General features: G+C 37.7%; 1 protein-coding gene across 2 annotated transcripts in view; it reads right to left on the bottom strand.

Moving 5' to 3' along the window:
• TBC1D15 (TBC1 domain family member 15) overlaps positions 1-19,552 on the bottom strand; it is a 74,377-nt gene that overhangs the window by 37,238 nt on the left and 17,587 nt on the right. For both annotated transcript variants that reach the window (XM_005206017.5, XM_002687169.7), the window contains exons 2-5: positions 15,260-15,358; positions 14,636-14,710; positions 9,175-9,313; positions 3,963-4,173 (exon numbers count right to left, since the gene is read on the bottom strand). In XM_005206017.5, coding sequence (XP_005206074.1) covers positions 3,963-4,173; positions 9,175-9,313; positions 14,636-14,710; positions 15,260-15,358 — 524 coding nt within the window. The remainder of the gene's footprint in view (positions 1-3,962; positions 4,174-9,174; positions 9,314-14,635; positions 14,711-15,259; positions 15,359-19,552) is intronic.

Here is a 19,552-nt window from a genome sequence, read left to right as displayed (position 1 = left end):
GGATCTCAGTAAAGCTGCTGAAACCAAGCTTTTCCTGGCCTACTCTCCTTCTTCTGGTCTCTACAATTTGTGACCATAGGAACATGACTCTGAAAACACCATTTTGCTTAGGATAACTGCTCCACAGACAGGAAATGAAACCTAATAAAGTAAAAAATGGGGGATAGTTGGGAATTTTCATTTCTTTGGACTTAGTTGGAAATTCCATTTATTTGGATCCTAAGTTGTGAACATAAAAAACAAGAACCTTTAGTATCTCCCTAAGAATTTGATAATAGGAGATAGCTTATACAAATTTGTGGCTTATTTTTATACTGGTGACTGTTTATCTGGAATTTCTAATATCCTACCACCTGGACTCGGCATACAATCTCTGGTAACCTACATGACACAATGTAATTGGGTACGATTTATGATGGGAAAAAGATTAAGGGGTGCTTATTTTCTGCCTGGAATACAGAGGGGCCTTGGGGATAAAATTTTTGATGTACATTTCAGGCTATTCAGGGGCAAAGAATAAACTGGCCCCCAGTGTCACAGGAGAATACACAATAGAGAAGTGGCTGGTATTAGGGATGTAGCTTTTAAAGGACTCACTTTACACTGCTATCTCCTCCCCTAGAAACAGTCACATCCTTGGTTGACCATAAATGTGATAAACCCTGGTGGGCAGAGAGAAAACAAAGTGTAGGGAGTCAGACTCCTCTGCTAGGGTCTTCCCTTTGACCAGGTCATTAAAGGCTCTAATTAATCACTTAAGCTCATTCTGTCCCATTTTATCCTCTCCTTAGTTAATCTCATTCTCTCTCAGAGCTTTACTAGAAACACACACACACACACACACACAAACTTACATATTACCCTATTATATACTATATTTCATTGTGCTAAATTTCTAATTCATAGCACTTTAACAGCTGAAATTTTACATTTTGTATAAGCAATGTTTGTCTTTCCTGCAAACAATACAAACTCCGTGAAGACAGAGGTCTTATCTCTTTGACTAAGTGCTCCTTTCCACCACTTAGTACGACGTCTAGGACATGGTGGGTCCTCAACAACAACAAAAAAATACCTGTTGAATGAAAAAAAGAGGGGAACACCATTCCCATGGCTTCTTGTTTCCAGGTAGATGCACACACATCTAATAAAGACATATCTAACTGCTGAGGTCAGAAAAGAGGAAGGTGCACGTGTGGCATAGCCCCTTCCAGGCTCTCTTTACCTCTTGGATCCACCTGCCAAGGGAGAAAGTGGCTTCTAGCCTGCTCTCATTCATGTCATAAGTGGTCTGCCCTCACTAGGGAGAACTGTGATTGCCCAAAAGTGGTAGCTGGATGAATTCAACAATGATTGTTTTGGGCTGAATTATTATGAGGCTATATATCCAAGCCTCACCAATAATGATATTTTTATCACCATCTATCTGATTCTTGTATTACTTCTCTCTTGTTTACAAATACAGAGAAGGAAACATAGTTTCACTTACAACCTTCATTAAAACATCAGGAACACATATTTAAGGTACATATTTTCTTTTAAGCACCTAAGTGATTGTTGAGTCTGTCCTTGAACTCATCCATCTCTTAAGCTATTTTCTTCTAATTTCTATTTTGGAGCTATTCCCTTCTAATTTATCTATTTATCTTTGAAGTCCAGTTTATTTAACAATGCTTTCAAAATTATTCGTAGAACTGGTAAGTATCTTGCCATTTATTCATGCAACTAAGATATACTGCACAAATACTACATGCCAGGCACTCTGGTTAGGAATTCAGGAGAAAATGTAAATAAGATAGATACAATCCCTCCCTTTAAGGGCTTGTATCTAGAGTAGAATATAACAGAAGTAATCAGACAAAAGTATTTCATTCTGTTAAGGGCCATGAAGGAAGCAAACAAAGGAATGAGAAAGCAAAAAGGCACGGGAGTGGGAACCTACATTAAACAGGAGACTAAGATCCAAAAAAGCCCCTCTGAAGAAGTGACATTAAACAGACCTCAGAGATAAGAAAGAGAGAAGAAGAATCTAAGCAAAAGAAACACATACATACAGGACTTAAGAAAGAGTTTAGGGCCTTTCAGGAACTGAGAGAAAACCATGTGACTAGAATACAGAAGAGAATAGCATGAAATGAGGTTTAAGAAATAAACAGAGCTAAGATACGGCAGGTCACTGAGCACAGTAAGAAGCTTGGGTTTTATTTAATGGTACAGCATTAAACTCTTCTTCTTTAAGTTAAATCCCCACATCCTTCTAGTGTTTTTCATGATATCATTTTGATCCCTCTCATTATACTAGTCATCTTTTCCATGTAGTATAGTTAGTCTAATATATTTAAACACAGTGTTTAAAACTAAGCCCAGTTCTCCAAAATACGATCTTACTAGGATAGGGAGGGACTACCACTTCACTGTAGGGAGTATGCGTCAATCAACAGTCTCAGCTCACCTCACTCTTAACAGTTATATCCCAACAGTGAGCGAAAGGAGCTTGCTATGATGCTAAAACCCCCGAAGAGCCAACCAAGCCTTCTGCCCCAGTTATGACCATGCTCCTTCTGAAATCCACTTAACCTCATGGGTGGTAGCCTATTCACAGTTTCTCAGTTCAAGACCACATTCCACCAACCAGATTTGACTTTTCTCATGGTTACAGGTACTCATCAGCATGCCCAGTGCCAGCCAGAGGTGGTCAACATGCAAGAGGAGAACTCCATGCGGAAAACAGTATCTCTCAGCTTCTGGATCACTCCTAGCTTTATATAATCTACACTTAGGCATGATGTTTCTCTATGAAAGTGAGGGCATTAATAAAGTTAACAATCACCCTTACAGCTTCCCAAACTAAAAATCTCAACTTCTCCCTTCTTTCACCTCCACATATCCAATCAATCTCAAACTCTAACACTAAATATACCTCCAATACTTCTTTCCTATCGTTCTCCTAGTTCATGCCACCATTAACTCCTCTAGATGACTGGAACAAGCTGCTAACATGACTGACAAGATCCTTCACTCTATGGCCTGTACTCAGTTCTCTGACCTCATCTTTAAATCTGGTGTCCTCCCTTCCCCCACTATGCAGACCTGTGATACTGACTACACCCTGTTCCATGATTACAGCATGTTGTATGTTCTTCTCTCCATCTAAAACATCTCTGCTCTAAGTATCGCCTTCCCTTTCATGCTAATGCTCACTCATTTGTCAGGTTTCAACCTAAACATTACCTCCTCCACAAAGTCTTCCCTGATGCCTACCCAACTCCCACCTGAAGTACCGCTCCTCCCTTCCTTGTACTTCCTCCATCTTAGGTCTTGACTTTTATGCTATTTGCTTATCAGCCACCTTCACTAGACCATAAACTCGCAGATATCCAGGAACGTGCCTGTTTTGTTCACTTAGATTCTAAATATCAAACAACCAGCACAGTGCTCAGAACACAGTAGGTATCACAAATGTATTTGTGGAGAGTGACAGCCAGAAAAACTATGTGTGCACACACACACCTGCATAAATAAATTCAGACACAAGACTTTTGGAAAGTGAGAACGCCCTAACTTCCACACTTAGAATAATTTTATAAAGGCCTTAAATTTGCCTGACTTAAATCTGTAACATTACAAACGAAACTCTTAAAGAGAAACTACGTAAAAGGTAAAATTGGTAAATATATAACCCCTTAACCAGTGATGTATCATCATTCATTTAAATGTGTATTAAAAATACGGGACCATTTTTTTCTTTAAAGCAGTAATAAGGTGATACACTGCAGACCCAAATTACTGAACTGGCAAAATGTTATTCACTCATCCAAAACAGTCAGCACCCCAGAAAGAGCCAAGCTGCCTGTCCCCTAACGTGCACATGGGTCACTGATGCCCAACACAGGTGAGAACAGCTTGCCCGGGACCAACACAACAACCCAGTTCCAGGAAGCAGAAAACAGCTGGATACTTACTCACATAATGCCACGTATTTTTCAAGAGAGTCAATCAGCAGTTTGCTGTCTCCTTGATGAAAGTGCAGGGCAGGGAGAACGACGTCATCCTTTAGACAGAATACCAAATATGACCAGCCCATACCCTCTTTGTTTTGCTTGATTGATTTCAGGTCTGTCAAACTGAACAGGAATGACCATTTGCTTTTCCCATTTCTATGACTTGGAGCATCTTAAAAACAAGAAAGTGGGGCAAAATATTTTTTTTCACCTTTTTAACAGGTACTGACAGCACTCTTCACAACTGCCTAACAGAAATTTGCTGAACCTAGGGAATGACTGCAGCATTCATATTACCATGTCTTCCACCTGTATTAGAAATGGCAACAAACATTTTCTTTAAAGAACAGTCTTTAAAATAATTATCTTACTGCATACAAATTTGAAAAAAATGCTATCCTTATTTAAAATATCAGCTTTGTCCCAAAATGATAGTGGCTTTAGAAGCAGGTAGGCTGGATTCAAACTGCAACACCACCATCTTACTAACTGAATTATTTCGGGCAAATAATTGAATCTCTCTGAGCCTTAGTTTCTTCATCTGTATAATGGAGATAATTATACTTACCTCCCAATGTTATTCTAAGAATTAAAAAGAAAATACTTGTCAACTAACTACTATGGTGTCAAGTACAGAGCAAATAATAAATATTCATCCTCTCCACTTCCCTCAAAAACAAATCAAACGATGCACTTCAACAGTGCGTTTAAAACAAAATGCATTTAAAACAAAAACCAACCTTTATTCCTCACATCCTTCTGCAATTATTTTTAGCAGACTACACTGAGGGAAGGTAAAAGTACGCCAATATAAAAAGTAACACTGGAGTGAATACACAGACTAACATTTGCAAAAACCCACATAACAGTGGGAAATTGAGGATAAAAAGGTAATCAAGTTGTGAATGCTTCAAAAAGAATGAATACATTGAATATCACTGCTAAAATCAACCTTTTACTAAATTAAGACCTCAGTTCAAGTCAAACTATAGCTATGTAAAATAAAGCATTTCCTAGTATTTGGGCTCTTTAGAGAGACTTAAAATCCTAGGTTTGTGAATAATATCATAATCAATTTAAAGATTATCTATTTAAATAAAAATGTAAAGAACAAAGGAAAAAATGCTATCCAATACTTATAATTAATTTCTTATCTAAAAATGTCATTTTAACATTTTAACTCGGACCTTAAGCAGGAAAGATTCTGAAATCTTAAAAAACCCTTTCTTGAATGTTATTTCATAAGAAGTGTCATACTATCCTGTTATTGAAAATCGTCACTAATTCTGTCCCAACACTATCAACTCCACAAAGATAAACCACATAGATAATATTTGCTTACAGAACTTAATCAAAGGGTAGATCAGTCGGTACTGACCTGAATGTATGTCACCTTCCTATACAGTCAGGAACATTACAGCTCCATCACCTCCAAAAAGATCTCCTCAACTGACCCAGAGGAATCTACACCTTACAGAAACCTCTACTTGCAGGGAACGCAGACACCATCACTCTTTCACGGACATGTGGTCAAGTGATACCTTTAACAAGTATCACTTGAAAGAAAGTCCAGAAAGGCTAAAGTAACTTATCTACGCAGTGACCTGCCGACTTCCTGTTCAGATGGTGAACTATATCCAAGGCTGATAACAGATTTAGTACTATGACTACACATCATGTTTCACTGGAATTTGTATTACAGGGCTCATAACACCATTACAAACGAACAGCAAAGTGAGAACAATTCTAGAATTCCAACATGTGTCACCTACATATGAATGTATCTCGACTACCTATAAAGAATTCATACTACTAGATTATCTACAAAGACAAAAATATTTTCACAGCAAAACAACGGTGAGAAACTAGATACAATTTTTAAATTAAGTTCTTAAATTACACAAAAAGTATTTAATCCAAAGTAATGCAAGAATATCATATGAAGAATATTAAATAATATATGCAGACTATACGAACTATCAGAAGTTTGTGCATATTCGCAAAGTAAAAATTTTACACAGATTTTCTCTTGTTAATGGAAGAGAAACACATTTCATACTAAATACAACAGAAAATGCCTCACACATTTCCTCACTTAAAGCTCTGATAAACGATGAGAGAAACATTACAAGTCAATTCTAGAAGTCCCTTTACTAGAGTGTAAGTTTTAATTCCATTCACAGCTATATGCCCAGTGCTTAGAAAAGTGACTAGCACATAGTAGGTATTCAAAGGTGTGTTAAATAGAATAACAACCTAGTAACAAGTCAACAGAAAAGTAATGTGCAATCTGGTCTACCAACACAAGCTAGCCAGAACTAGAAACTGTCACAGAAGAAAACTAACAGAACCCGAGTTAACCCCAAATTTCCTTCTTTCTCCTTAGAGAAAGGTAAATAAAACTAATTAGTTCTGATGAACTTACCATGTTACCAAATACATGTAAAAAATACCTCCAACACACTGACATGGGAAAACTGGCTACAACAGCAGAAAAGTGAATAAAATAGTAAGTCTCCGTATGTCTTAAACAGAATTAACATGAAGGTCATGACATTTTACTTGAATAGGTTTCCAGAACATCATGGCAGTCTGTTGTTCTGGAAAGATGTATTTTCAAAGCATCTGATCTAGAACATAAAAACAAAGACTTAGCAGTATATTTCCTAAGAAATATAAACTTAAAAAAAGTTTTCAATAGTCAACTTTTTTAAGGTTTGCCCCAACTTTTCCTCTGTAAATCACACCAAAAAAGTAAAAAATGTGAAGGTTATAATAATAAAGTTAAAATTTTTATTTGAAAAACTGCTTTTCAAAAACAAACAAAAATTTAATGGCCTAATTTTTAATTCTGAAACATTAAGATCAGAAAATGTCTTAAGAAGCAGTTTTTATGAAACATGACTGGATGAGGTTAAGCCGAGGATGAGCTGAGATGGAATGGGAAGAAATGGAATACATGTACTTCATTAACTCCTTGTGCTCTTAAATATGTACATGTGTTTGCACACTGGGCCACACGGTGCAATATATTTCTTACTGCTATCATAAAATTTTTTAAGTAGTGGAGAGAATACAGAAAAAGAAAACGTGTCCTTAACTTTTAATAATTACTAAATAAAGGCTCTTTACAAGCCATCATACAGTGGCAAGATATACAAGCAGCATTTATGTCTGTTTCTTGCTAAGCTATGCAGTACACAGTTACACAGACATTCTCAACTCTGAACACTAAAATCACCAGAACTTCTGAGAAATACAGGTGCCTGGGCTCCATCTCCAGAGGATGATTTAATTTGCTGCATGAAACCCAAGCACTGGTACTTTTTTGATTTTTGTTTTTTGCCATGCAGCACAGCATGCAGGATGCTGGACCTTAGTTCCCCAACCAGGGATCAAACCTGTGTCCTGCAGTGGGAGCACAGAGGCTTCCAACCACTGAACCACCAGCGAAGTCCCAACTGGTAGTTTTTTTAACAGCTTAACTTCCCCATGTGATTTCAATGCACAGCCAAAGTTAAAAACCATTAATCTAAAAAGATGTTTACTGTCAGATACTTTTCTCAAACATGTAATGCTTCCTTTATGAAATTCTGAAAATTCACTCATTTTGCTCATTTCTGTAACTTTTTTCATTTTCAAGGATTTAGCAATAATATTAGGCAGTGAAAAATAGCAATTCACATAAACCAATTCTGAAGGTCTGATCTAGAGAAGTTAAAAATCTCTCAAATGCTAAATATACTAAAATTCAGTGGTTTTCTTTTCAAAGCTCTTTCCTGAGGTTTCAACCCACTCATTTGGACCACTGTATTTCTATAAGAGAAAGCTAGCCCTAGCTCATAGGCTTCCCATGGCGTTAGTGGTGAAGAACCTGCCTGCCAATGCAGAAGATATAAGAGAAGTGGGTTTGATCCCTGGGTTGGGAGGATCCCCTGGAGAAGAAAATGGCAACCCACTCTAATATTGTTGTCTGAAGAATCCCATGGACAGAGAGCCTGGCAGCCTACAGTCCATGGGGTCACGAGAGTAGGACACGCCTTAGTAACTAAACCACCATGCATGCATATATGCTTTTTTTTTGGCATTCCTATTCTACAGGGAAGGTTCTTATCAGAACAATGTAAAAATGTTATGAAAAGAAAACCACAGGATTTTAGTATATTTAGCATGTGAGGCATTTTTAACTTCTCTAGATTAGACCTTCAGGGTTGGTTTATGTGAATTGCTATTTTTTGTTTGCCTAATATATGCATGAGCTGATTGTTAAAAAAAAGTTTGTGATTTACTATTTATTTCTTAATTGCTACTGTTCCCAAGAAATGATATAGTACAAAGTGTATATGAGAATGATTCCCCAGGCCATACATGAAAATCAATTTTACTTATATTAACATAGCAATACATATATTAAACATAGCAATACATATTGTAGTAAACTTTGGCTAGCCTTTTTGACTATGGTAAATGCCGATAAATCCTAAATTCAGACCAAAATCATTAAAAGATCAAATATCCTATTAGTTATAAAATACAAAGAAATCAAAACAAAAAAAATGTAACTCTAATTTAGAGTGTTTAGTATTTTTTAAAGAGACCTCCAGTAAGTTGGCCACATCACAGACAGGCTAGCGAGCTTGTATCTGGGATAGTATACGTATGTGTTCTACCAGACTGCTGGCTTGGCTCTTTCTTGTTATCTACATGTAGACAGTCACCACACAGCAAACATAAATTTATATATAAAGGAGAATAGTCACTGAACATATATATAAAGGGGAGACTGCAATGAGCTGTGATGATCCCAGTAAACACTGAAATTAGAACAATATGCTGTAGCGGTATCCTCCATCTCCCCCTGGTGCTTTAAGGATGAAATAACATGACTTTTTTTTAATTCTACAGGATTTATGAAAAATATACATGAGAGACAACCAAAGCAGTTTTTAAAGTGCTTCTTTTTTATGCCATTAATAACTTAAACAGAACAAGTACTTTATGAAGTCACAACCAAGGCAACAAAAAGATGATAAAGGAATAAAAACGTAAGAGTTATACATATTAATCAAAGCAGCAAATCCTCCTTCCTCTAAGAAGCATGAAACCATTTTCTTTGCACTTTTGTTTATACTGTAGCAAATCAGTTTAAGATTTCAAAAGACTGAAATCATACCTCCATTAGTATGTGGTTTCTTTTTAAATGACACTGTATTAACCATGTCCCACTCTGCTTCGTAACTGTTCAGATGTTCCGCGACTCGATGAGCTCTTTCTTTGGGGGCCTGGGTCCATTCTACAACTGAACTGGAGTCCTAAAATAATTATAACATATAAAATATTTAGGGACTAAGACTAGAATTTCATTTCAATCAATAATGTCTTCTCAGCTTCTATATAAATTAAGTTTGTAGGTTGTGGCAGACGTCACTGGTGGCAAAACTGAACACTGTTTCCTACCCTTTCTCCCTTGTTCAAGTTAACAAAAAAAGAAAAGCGTGTCCAGACTCTCCTGCAGACAGAGTTATCAGTGAAATAAAAGCTAAGAGAACAGTAGGCCTTGGGAATGCTTTGATACTTCCTGCTTTCAATGCAGCTATGTTGGTAAAAATGTAACAGCCACCTTACAACCATAGAGAAAAAGCAAGAAAAACATTGCAAAGAACTCCAAACCTCCAGACTTCTGGAGGAAAGTTATTTGAGGAAAACAGCCAACAACAGCCACTTATGGAAGTCATCATCATTGGCTGCTATATTTCTCTTAATCAAAATAACCTAAAAGCTACAAATAACATATCTACATGTTTAGTCCTAAAGAACTTTCTTTTAAAAGAGACTAAAACAAAAAACAACCAAAAACCTAAAAAAAAAAAAAAAAAAAACCAAGTCTAAAACGCAACATTAATAATTTGACTAAATCAAAAAATTTAACTTCTAGTCAACAAAAGATACTACACATAAGTTAACGATAAGCAAAACTTGTGAAATCTTTCTAAAATACATAGAAGATGACAGGAAAACATGCAGAATATAAAAATAACCCCTACCAATGTACTTAGAAATCAACAAATATCAGAAAGAGAAAAGGAAATGGCATGAACAAGCAAATCAAAGAAGAAAACATGAAGTGACAAATAAAGATGTCCAACTTCAGAAATAAAGAGAAGCAAGATGAATTTCAGCTTTTATGCACCCTTCAATTAAAAAATAGAAGACAGTGTGAGGAAACGCTATCTCCCACTGTTGATAACAGGGATAATCAGTACTGACTGAAATGAAAACTGAGTCATATTTATTAAAATTTAAAATATGCATATTTCACAATAACTTTATCTACATTAAGAAATACACATGTATACAAAGAGGCAGATATAAGAATCCTCATCATAACATTGCTTGTAAAAGTGGAAAGCTGAACATACCTTATTAGCCATCAATGAAAAAGTAAATAAACTAGGGGTAGCCAATAAAATGCTATGCAGAAGTTTAAAGATTGATATCTGTTCATGTGTATTTATGTTCAATATGTAAAAGTAAATAAAAGGAAATCCTGAAACAATGTATGCAGCGTTAACAACTGCATGGAACACACACAATGAGAAACACACTAGAGGAAACCAGGGACAATGGACGAATGAATGGATATACACAACTACACAGATAAGGCAGGAAATGTGTACTGATAAGTCTGGAAAGATACACAGTAAACACGTGAGGGATGGGGTTCTAGTCAAGGAGGACTTCAACCTTCTATTATTTGAATTTTTACAATATGGATTACTAGTGTAATTCTTTTCAAAAATGGAAAAAAGATTTTATAGGAACAGGAATATATTATAAAGAAATAGAAACAGACTGAAGAATAGGGCAGAAAAAAACTGAATGAATGAAATTATAAAGTGGAGTGCTTTTTCCTCAGAGTCCTTCCACAAATGTCACTTCTCAGGGAGTCCTCCTTGTTTGCCCAATTTAAAAAATGCAACCTTTACCACCATCACTACTAATAAAGAGGAAAGCTAAACAGCATTTACAGAATCCAACCCCACCCGCAGGCTTGGACCTGGCGAATCACGTACTTATGGAAACTAGGATAAAGGTCAGGCTGAAAAAAGGGCTACTAACAAGAGTCCAGAAGGCTGGAGGTTTATTCACCGGAAAAGGTAAAGCAGATTCTCTCTGGATTACAAGCAACCAGGGACACTGAGCAGAGAGATAATAACTGAAAACAGGACAATGAATCAAAAGTTCATGAAATGAGTGGCAAGACTCCCAGCTCTCTTCCTCCAATCAGTTCCCAGAACAGTAGAATCCAGTTTTCCCTCTTGAGGCAGAAATCTGTACTCTTCTCTGACACATGACCAGTCCAAGAAAAAAGACCCAGGTTTCAACACCAGGGATTCCCCAAGGCAACAGCCTAGCCAGGTCACCCTGAGTCCCAACTATCAACAAACCTATCTATACACTGAGAGTAGGATCAGTTTTTCATATGTGCTGTTTATTAGCACCACAACAACCATCAGCAAACAAAGGCAAGTGTCTACATAAATGATACAAGTCTAAATGAAACGGGGGGAAAGATAGTGAATCAGAGAAAGTGGACTATATACAGAAATGAAAACATCTACAAAATTATCCTTAAATTCCTCAGATACAAGGGAATCATGGATGAATAGCATCCATGAAAAACAGGATACAATTTTTCTTTTAAAGGGGGGAAAGGGGACAAAGAAAGCTGAGCACCGAAGAATTGACACTTGTGAACTGTGTTGTTGGAGAAGACTCTTGAGAGTCCCTTGGACTGCAAGGAGATCCAACCAGTCCATTCTAAAGGAGATCAGTCCTGGGTGTTCATTGGAAGGACTGATGCTGAAGTGGAAACTCCAATACTTTGGCCACCTCATGCGAAGATTTGACTCATTAGAAAAGACCCTGATGCTGAGAGGGATAGGAGGCAGGAGGAGAAGGGGACGACAGAGGATGAGATGGCTGGATGGCATCACCAACTTGATGCACATGAGTTTGGGTAAACTCTGGGAGTTGGTGATGGATAGGGAGGCTTGGCGTGCTGCGATTCATGGGATCACAAAGAGTTGGACACGACTGAGCGACTGAACTGAACAAGATGCATTCAAAATTTTAAAAACAGCAAAGATGAAAATGATTCCAGAAGAACTGAAACATAAGACTAAAGAAATTTCCTAGAAAATAACATACACATATACAAAGAATTAGAAAATAGTAAAGTATTAAAATACTGGAGAAGGCAATGGCACCCCACTCCAGTACTGTTGCCCGGAAAATCCCAGATGGAGGAGCCTGGTGGGCTGCAGTCCATGGGGTCACTAAGAGTCAGACACGACTGAGCAACTTCACTTTCACTTTCCGCTTTCATGCATTGGAGAAGGAAATGGCAACCCACTCCAGTGTTCTTGCCTGGAAAATCCCAGGGATGGAGAAGCCTGGTAGGCTGCAGTCCATGGGGTCGCACAGAGTCGGACATGACTGAAGCGACACAGCAGCAATTAAAATACTACAGGACCGATATAAAACATGTGGAGGGTTCCAGAAAGAATGAAAGTAGAAAATGGACAAGAAGAAGAAACCACCACTAAAACAATTCAGGAACATTTTCTAAAAACTAAAAGATACAAGTTTTCACATTAAAAAGGCCTATCAAGCATCCACACAGAGGATAAAAAGGACCACAAGGGCACATTTCCAGGACATCTAGAATACTACCAACAAAAAGGTAATTCTAAAACTTCTGAACAGGAAAAAAATATAGCAAGGATCAGGATTCAAATACATTAGACTTAACATCAATAAAGGAAATAAGAGAAATGTAAAGATAGTAACTTCCAAAAATATGGGGGTAATTTCTTTTCAAATTATAATTCTATGCCAGCCAGTCATCAATTCAGAATTGATAGCTCAACCCAAATGTTCACAGAAGGATAAAAAAAGTCTGAAAATAGAGATGTTTTTGGTCTCATACATGCTTTTTCTGAGGAAGCACTGGAGGTGCACCAAAACTAGAGAGTAAACCAAAAGAGGAGACAGCACAGGAGACAGGAAACAGGGATTAAACTGTGGGAGAGAGGCAAAAGGAACCCCCAGGATAACTGCTGCACAGCAAACCAAGAGAGCAGCCAGTTCAGAAGGAACTTGGAAGAAAATTCTGCAAGAAATGTCTTTAAGAAGATAAAATTAGATTGCCTATGTGATTAATACTTTGAGAAGAAATGTACACAACTGAGCCATAGTTTCAAGGTGAGTTAAGCGATAGGAAAAACATAAATACAGTATTCTAACGCATATATATGGAATTTAGAAAGATGGTAACAATAACCCTGTGTATGAGACAGCAAAAGAGACACTGATGTATAGAACAGTCTTATGGACTCTGTGGGAGAGGGAGAGGGTGGGAAGATTTGGGAGAATGACATTGTAACATGTAAAATATCATGTAAGAAACGAGTTGCCAGTCCAGGTTCGATGCACGATACTGGATGCTTGGGGCTGGTGCACTGGGACGACCCAGAGGGATGGTATGGGGAGGGAGGAGGGAGGAGGGTTCAGGATGGGGAACACATGTATACCTGTGGTGGATTCATTTTGATATTTGGCAAAACTAATACAATTATGTAAAGTTTAAAAATAAAATAAAATTAAAACCAAAAAAAAATAAATAAAAAGTGTTTAAAAGTGAAAAAAAAAAAAAAAAAAGAGATAAGGCAGAGCTAAACCCCTTCCATAGCGAGAACTCAACACGTTAGACACAGTAAACATAAACTAATCCAACTATCCCGTTCCTAGGTTTTCAAGGAAAATATGTCCACACAGAAATGTGAACCTGATCATGCACAGCAGCATTATTTATATTAGCCTGAAGATGGAAACAACCCCAATGTTCATCAACTGCTGCTGCTGCTGCTGCTAAGTCGCTTCAGTCATGTCCAACTCTGTGCGACCCCATAGATGGCAGCCCATCAGGCTCCCCCGTCCCTGGGATTCTCTAGGCAAGAACACTGGAGTGGCCTGCCATTTCCTTCTCCAATGCACGAAAGTGAAAAGTGAAAGTGAAGTTGCTCAGTCGTGTCTGACTCTTAGCAACCCCATGGACTGCAGCCCACCAGGCTCCTCCATCCATGGGATTTTCCAGGCAAGACTACTGGAGTGGGGTGCTATCAACTGATGAACGAATAAACAAAATATGGCACATATCCATAAACGCAGTATTATTCAGCAAAAAGGAAAGAAAGGAAAGCACAGACAGGTGCTAGAACATGGATGAACCTTGAAAACAGTATGCTATGTGAAAGCAGCCAGTCACAAAAAACTACGTTATATGATTCCATTCGGATAAAATGTCCACAATAAGCAAATCCTCAGAGACAGACAGTAAATTAATGAGTGAAGAGTACTGGAGTTAAGTGGGAATGAGAGGTGACTGCTTTCTTTGGAATAGAAATGTTTTAAAGTTGGTTATTGGTGAGGTTATACAATTCTGTAAATATACTAAAGAAACTGAATTATGTCCTTTCAAACAGTGAACTTTATGGTACATGAATTATATCTTAATAAAGCTTTTATTTAAAAATGACATTCCTTTAGTCAGATATTTCTTCCTTAAATACCTTGCCAGCATAGAGAATACTAGAAGAATCTAATGCATCATCCAATGGTCTCCAGTCCACTATTACTTCAGCATCCTAGGAAAAAAATTATTAACCATATTTACTCTTCAGCAATATCTTATTTTTCAGTCACCGACAGTTAATTCCCTGGGGGGCTGCACCACAAGGCATGCAGGACCTCAGTTCCCTGACCAGGAATTAAACCCATGCTCTCTGCAGTGGAAGCTCAGATTCTTAACTACTGGACTACCACGGAAGCCCCCAAAATCAATTTTTAACCTCTTAAATTTATTAGCACCTTAATATCCATACCATATGTAAACAATCACTATTTGACAACAAACAATATGCAGATTTCTAAATTCTGATTTTCATTATAAAAAATTATACTACTGTAACTTTTACTAAATTTAAAAATATTCCACGCCATTTTACTGACTTATCTGAAGAATTTTATTTCTAACATCACTTTGATGTCAAATTTACAACCACTGTCAATTATATAATTTTATGTTACATGTGAAATTCAAACTTGCTGATAATGTCCCAATTATTAATTTAAACAATTATTTTAAAAAATTTATTTAAACAACTGTTAAATAAAGTCATTTACTAGAAACATACCTTTTCTAAAACACGTAATATTCCTGAAATCAAGCTGTCCTGGTCATTGGTCTTTCCCAAAGATGAGTGAATATAGACCCCTTCCTGTTCATATATGATCTGAAATAGCAAAAATAAGATTAATCAAACCATTTTTATGCAGTATGGTTTCAAAATTTTTCTTAAAATATTTGAGATGTTTTTCTATAATGCCTGAATCAAGTTTTTGATTATTTCATATAAAAGTGTATTATCTGAAAAATATTACTGAGACTTAAAAACACTTCAAACATAAACTAGAAAGGAATTTGCTTTGTTACACATGCAAGGCTGGTGATATGTAATCACAATCTTGATCTTCTCCTTCAACAAAGATGTCAGGCTAATTGTTATGTGACACTATATGCAAATTTCACATAAATATTTTTAACAAACATTAAGCAAAGTATTGGGTTCAACCAGAAAATATTAAAAATAAGAATATGAAATATAATAGGAAATTAATGATTTCTAACTATTTCTATAACAGCATGTGTTTTTACTGTAAGTTTATTTTGGTGTGCTTTTTATAGCACAATGGCCTAGAAATTCATGGAATAATATGGGAATATTAAAAAGCAATAATGAGGCCTTCTTGGGATGATCAGAACTAGTTTAAGTTCATAAACACTTGCTGAGTGCCTCTATATGTAAAAGCATACAAAAAGGTAAGTGTAAGGCTATGAGAGGCTTCCCTGGTGCTCAGATAGTCAAGAATCCGCCCACAATGCAGAAGACCTGGGTCTGATCCCTGGGTTGGGAAGACGACCTGGAGGAGGGCAGGGCAACACACTCCAGTATTCTTGCCTGGAGAATCCCCATGGACAGAGGACACTGGTTGGCTACAGTCCATGGGGTCGCAAAGAGTTGGACACGACTGAGCGACTAAGCACACAAGACATGGTCCCAGTACAGTGTCCTACAGGAATACAGGGGAGACTTAAATTAATTCCTACGTAAATTGAAATGTTTATAAAGTTAAATCTTATTTGCTAAAAGCATTATCTGATACAGTAAGATTCTATTTCTGGGACCCATTTCAAACCATTAGAAATTACTTTTCATTATGAAAATAAGTAAAAGGAAAATAAAACAGTCACTCCCAGACCTAAGTAATTTTGACATAAGTTTGGAATACAGTCTACTTTCTATTTATGTAGACCTTTTATCAACACAATCACACTATTCAAAATAGCATTTGTTGCTGTTGTTCAGCCACCCTGTTGTGTCGGATTCTTTGCAAACCCATGGACTGCAGCACGCCAGGACTCCCTGTCCCACACCATCTAACGATGTTTGCCCAAGTTTATGTCCACTGCATTGGTGATGCCATCCAGCCATCTCATCCTCTGACACCCTCTTCTCCTTCTGTCCTCAATTTTTCCCAGTCTCAGGGACTTTTCTAATGAGCCGGCTATTCGCATCAGATGACCAAAATACTGAAATTCCAGCTTCAGCACTGGTCCTTCCAACAAGTTTTCAGAGCTGATCTCCCTTAAGACTGACTGGTGTGATCTCCTTGCTATCCAAGGGACTTTCAGGAGTCATTTCCAGCACCACATCCGAAGGCATCAATTCTTTGGTGCTCTGCCTTTACAGTCCAGCTCTTACAACCATACACGACCACTGGGAAGACCACAGTCACGATTATCCGGACATGTGTCACAGAGTAGTATCTCTGCTTTCAACACACGGTCTAGGTTTGTCAGTTTTCCTGCCAAGCAGCAGTCGTCTTCAGATTTCATGGCTGCAGTCACTGGCGCAGTGATTCTGGAGCCCAAGAGGAAATCTGTCACTACTTTCACCTTTTGCCTTCTATTTACCATGAAGTAATGTGGGCCACATGCCATGATCTTAGTTTTTTTAATATTTAGTTTTAAGCCAGCTCTTCACTCTCCTCCTTCACCATCATCAAGAGGCTCTTTAGTTGATCTTCGCTTTCTGCCATTAGAGTGGTATCATCCGCGTATCTGAGGTTGCTGATGTTTCTCCCGCCTGTCTTGATTCCAGCTTTAGCTCATCCAGCCTGGCATTTCTCATGATGTGCTCAGTGTATAGGTTAAACAGGGTGACAGCAGGCAGCCCTGCCATACTCCTTTCTCAATCTTGAACTAAACAGTTGTTCCACACACGGTTTTAACGGTTGCTTCTTGACCCACATACAGGTTTCTCAGGAGACAGGTAAGATGGTCTGGTGTTCCCATCTCTTTAAGAGCTTTCCACAGTTTGTTATGAGCCACACAGTCAAGGGCTTTAGCGTAGTCAGTGAAACAGAGGTAGATGTCTTTCTGGAATTCCCTTGCCTTCTCTATAATCCAGCGAATGTTGGCAATTTGATCTCTGGTTCCTCTTCCTTTTCTAAACCCAGCTTGGACATCTGGAAGTTCTTGGTTCACATAATGCTGAAGCTAAGCATGTAAGATTTTAAGCATGACCTTACTAGCATGGGAGATGAAGGCAACTGTCCAATGATTAGCACATTCTTTAGTACTACCCTTGTTGGGAAGTGGGATGAGGATTGACCTTTTCCAATCCTGTGGCCACTGACAGGTCTTCCAGATTTGCTGACATACTGACTGCAACACATTGATGCCTAAAGGCATCATGCTTTAAGGTTTAGAACAGCTCTACTGGAATTCTACTGGTCTTCCCTGGTGGCTCAGACGGTAAAGAATCTGCCTGCAATACAAGAGAGCCAGGTTTGACCCCTGGGTTGGGAAGATCCCCTGGAGAAGGGAACAGCAACCCACTCCAGTATTCTTGCTTAGAGAATTCCATGGACAGAGGAGCTTGGCGGGCTACAGTCCATGGGGTCACAAAGAGGTGGACACTGCTGAGCAACTAACACACACACTGGAAATCCATTGCATCCACTAGCTTTATTAACATCAGTGCTTCCTAAGGCTCACTTGACTTCACACTCCAGAATGTCTGGCTTTGGGTGACTGAATAGCATAGGGACCAAGGATGTAGGACGAGCAACAAAGCTCACCATTATCACTCCCCAGAGGACATTTATGGAACATTTATGAACCAACAATTCCATGTTATATCTTAATCCTTACAATAATCATAGGTTCTATATTATTATAACTATATCATTAGGATGAGGAGAGCATTTATGGGCTGAGAAATCTGAAAGAGGTTAAATAACTTGCCTAAGGTTGAAGATACATATAGTAAGGAGTGGTTAAGGAGTGGTGCAGAGTCTGAAACCCAGGCAGTCTGACACCAGAGAACCGTTCTCTTAGCCACTGCACTATAAAGTTCCCACATTAATTTATTACTTCTCCTGTTATGTTAATCGCTTCTGATACAGACTTACATCAAATCAAGAAAGAGTCCTTTCAGTAATCAAGATCACAAGAGAAGTTCTGATCTCAAAAATCTTAGATGGCCTTCAATGAAACAGCTGTTAAACACCAGACTAGCATTAAGCAGAAGGCAAAGACTAGGGACAGCCTGAGTTAAGGAGTGGTGGGAGACAAGTCTGTACTGTTTGTATAGAAATGAAAAATTACATTTTAAAGCATACAGATTTACTCACAGATGTACACAAAGATATGCATAAGAATATTCACAATACTATTATTTATAACATGGTGGGTGGTAGGGCTGAAAGGAGGAAAAGGAAAGTATGAACCTAAATGACCACAAAAAGAAATTATCAAATACAATCTGCAATATTCATTCTACGGAGAACAGTACTCAGAAGTTGAGAGGCAGATTAAACAGGCATACATGGAAAGAACTCCCAATTATATATAAGATAATGACATTTATATTTTTTAAAAGTGTCTCTGTGTGTGCTATGTGCGCTAAGTCACTTCAGTTGTATCCACTCCTATTTGTGTAAAATAACAGACAACAAGCTCTGGAAGGACACACTTTAATGTTAGCAAAGGCTACTTCTGAAAAAGAGAATGTAACAGAGAAAGGTTGAAAGAGAAACTGTAACTTTCTATGTTAATGCTGGACTTGTTTGAATATTTCAAAGTGCAAAAATAGTGTTATATTGCTTCTTAAATTCTGTGGTACTATTAACACTAAAGAGATTCTGGAACTTCAGTGAAATAAATGAGCCCTAAAGAATCACATGCAACGTGTCCCCTAACTGAAGCACATCAAGTGGCTCTTTCTTTCCCATACGCATGTCAATGAAGTGTAGCCTTACTCTTTTTCATTTAAGAAAAAGTTGTTTCCTAAGTAATTCAGTTGGGAAAATATTTTAAAAATACTAAAGCACCAGGCACCTCACCAAAAAAGTCAAATCTG

Source organism: Bos taurus, chromosome 5 (assembly GCF_002263795.3).
Source record: "Bos taurus isolate L1 Dominette 01449 registration number 42190680 breed Hereford chromosome 5, ARS-UCD2.0, whole genome shotgun sequence".
NCBI lineage: Eukaryota > Metazoa > Chordata > Mammalia > Artiodactyla > Bovidae > Bos > Bos taurus.
The sequence above is the reverse complement of the archived record's forward strand: the minus strand, read 5'-3'. Positions and strand labels throughout refer to the sequence as shown.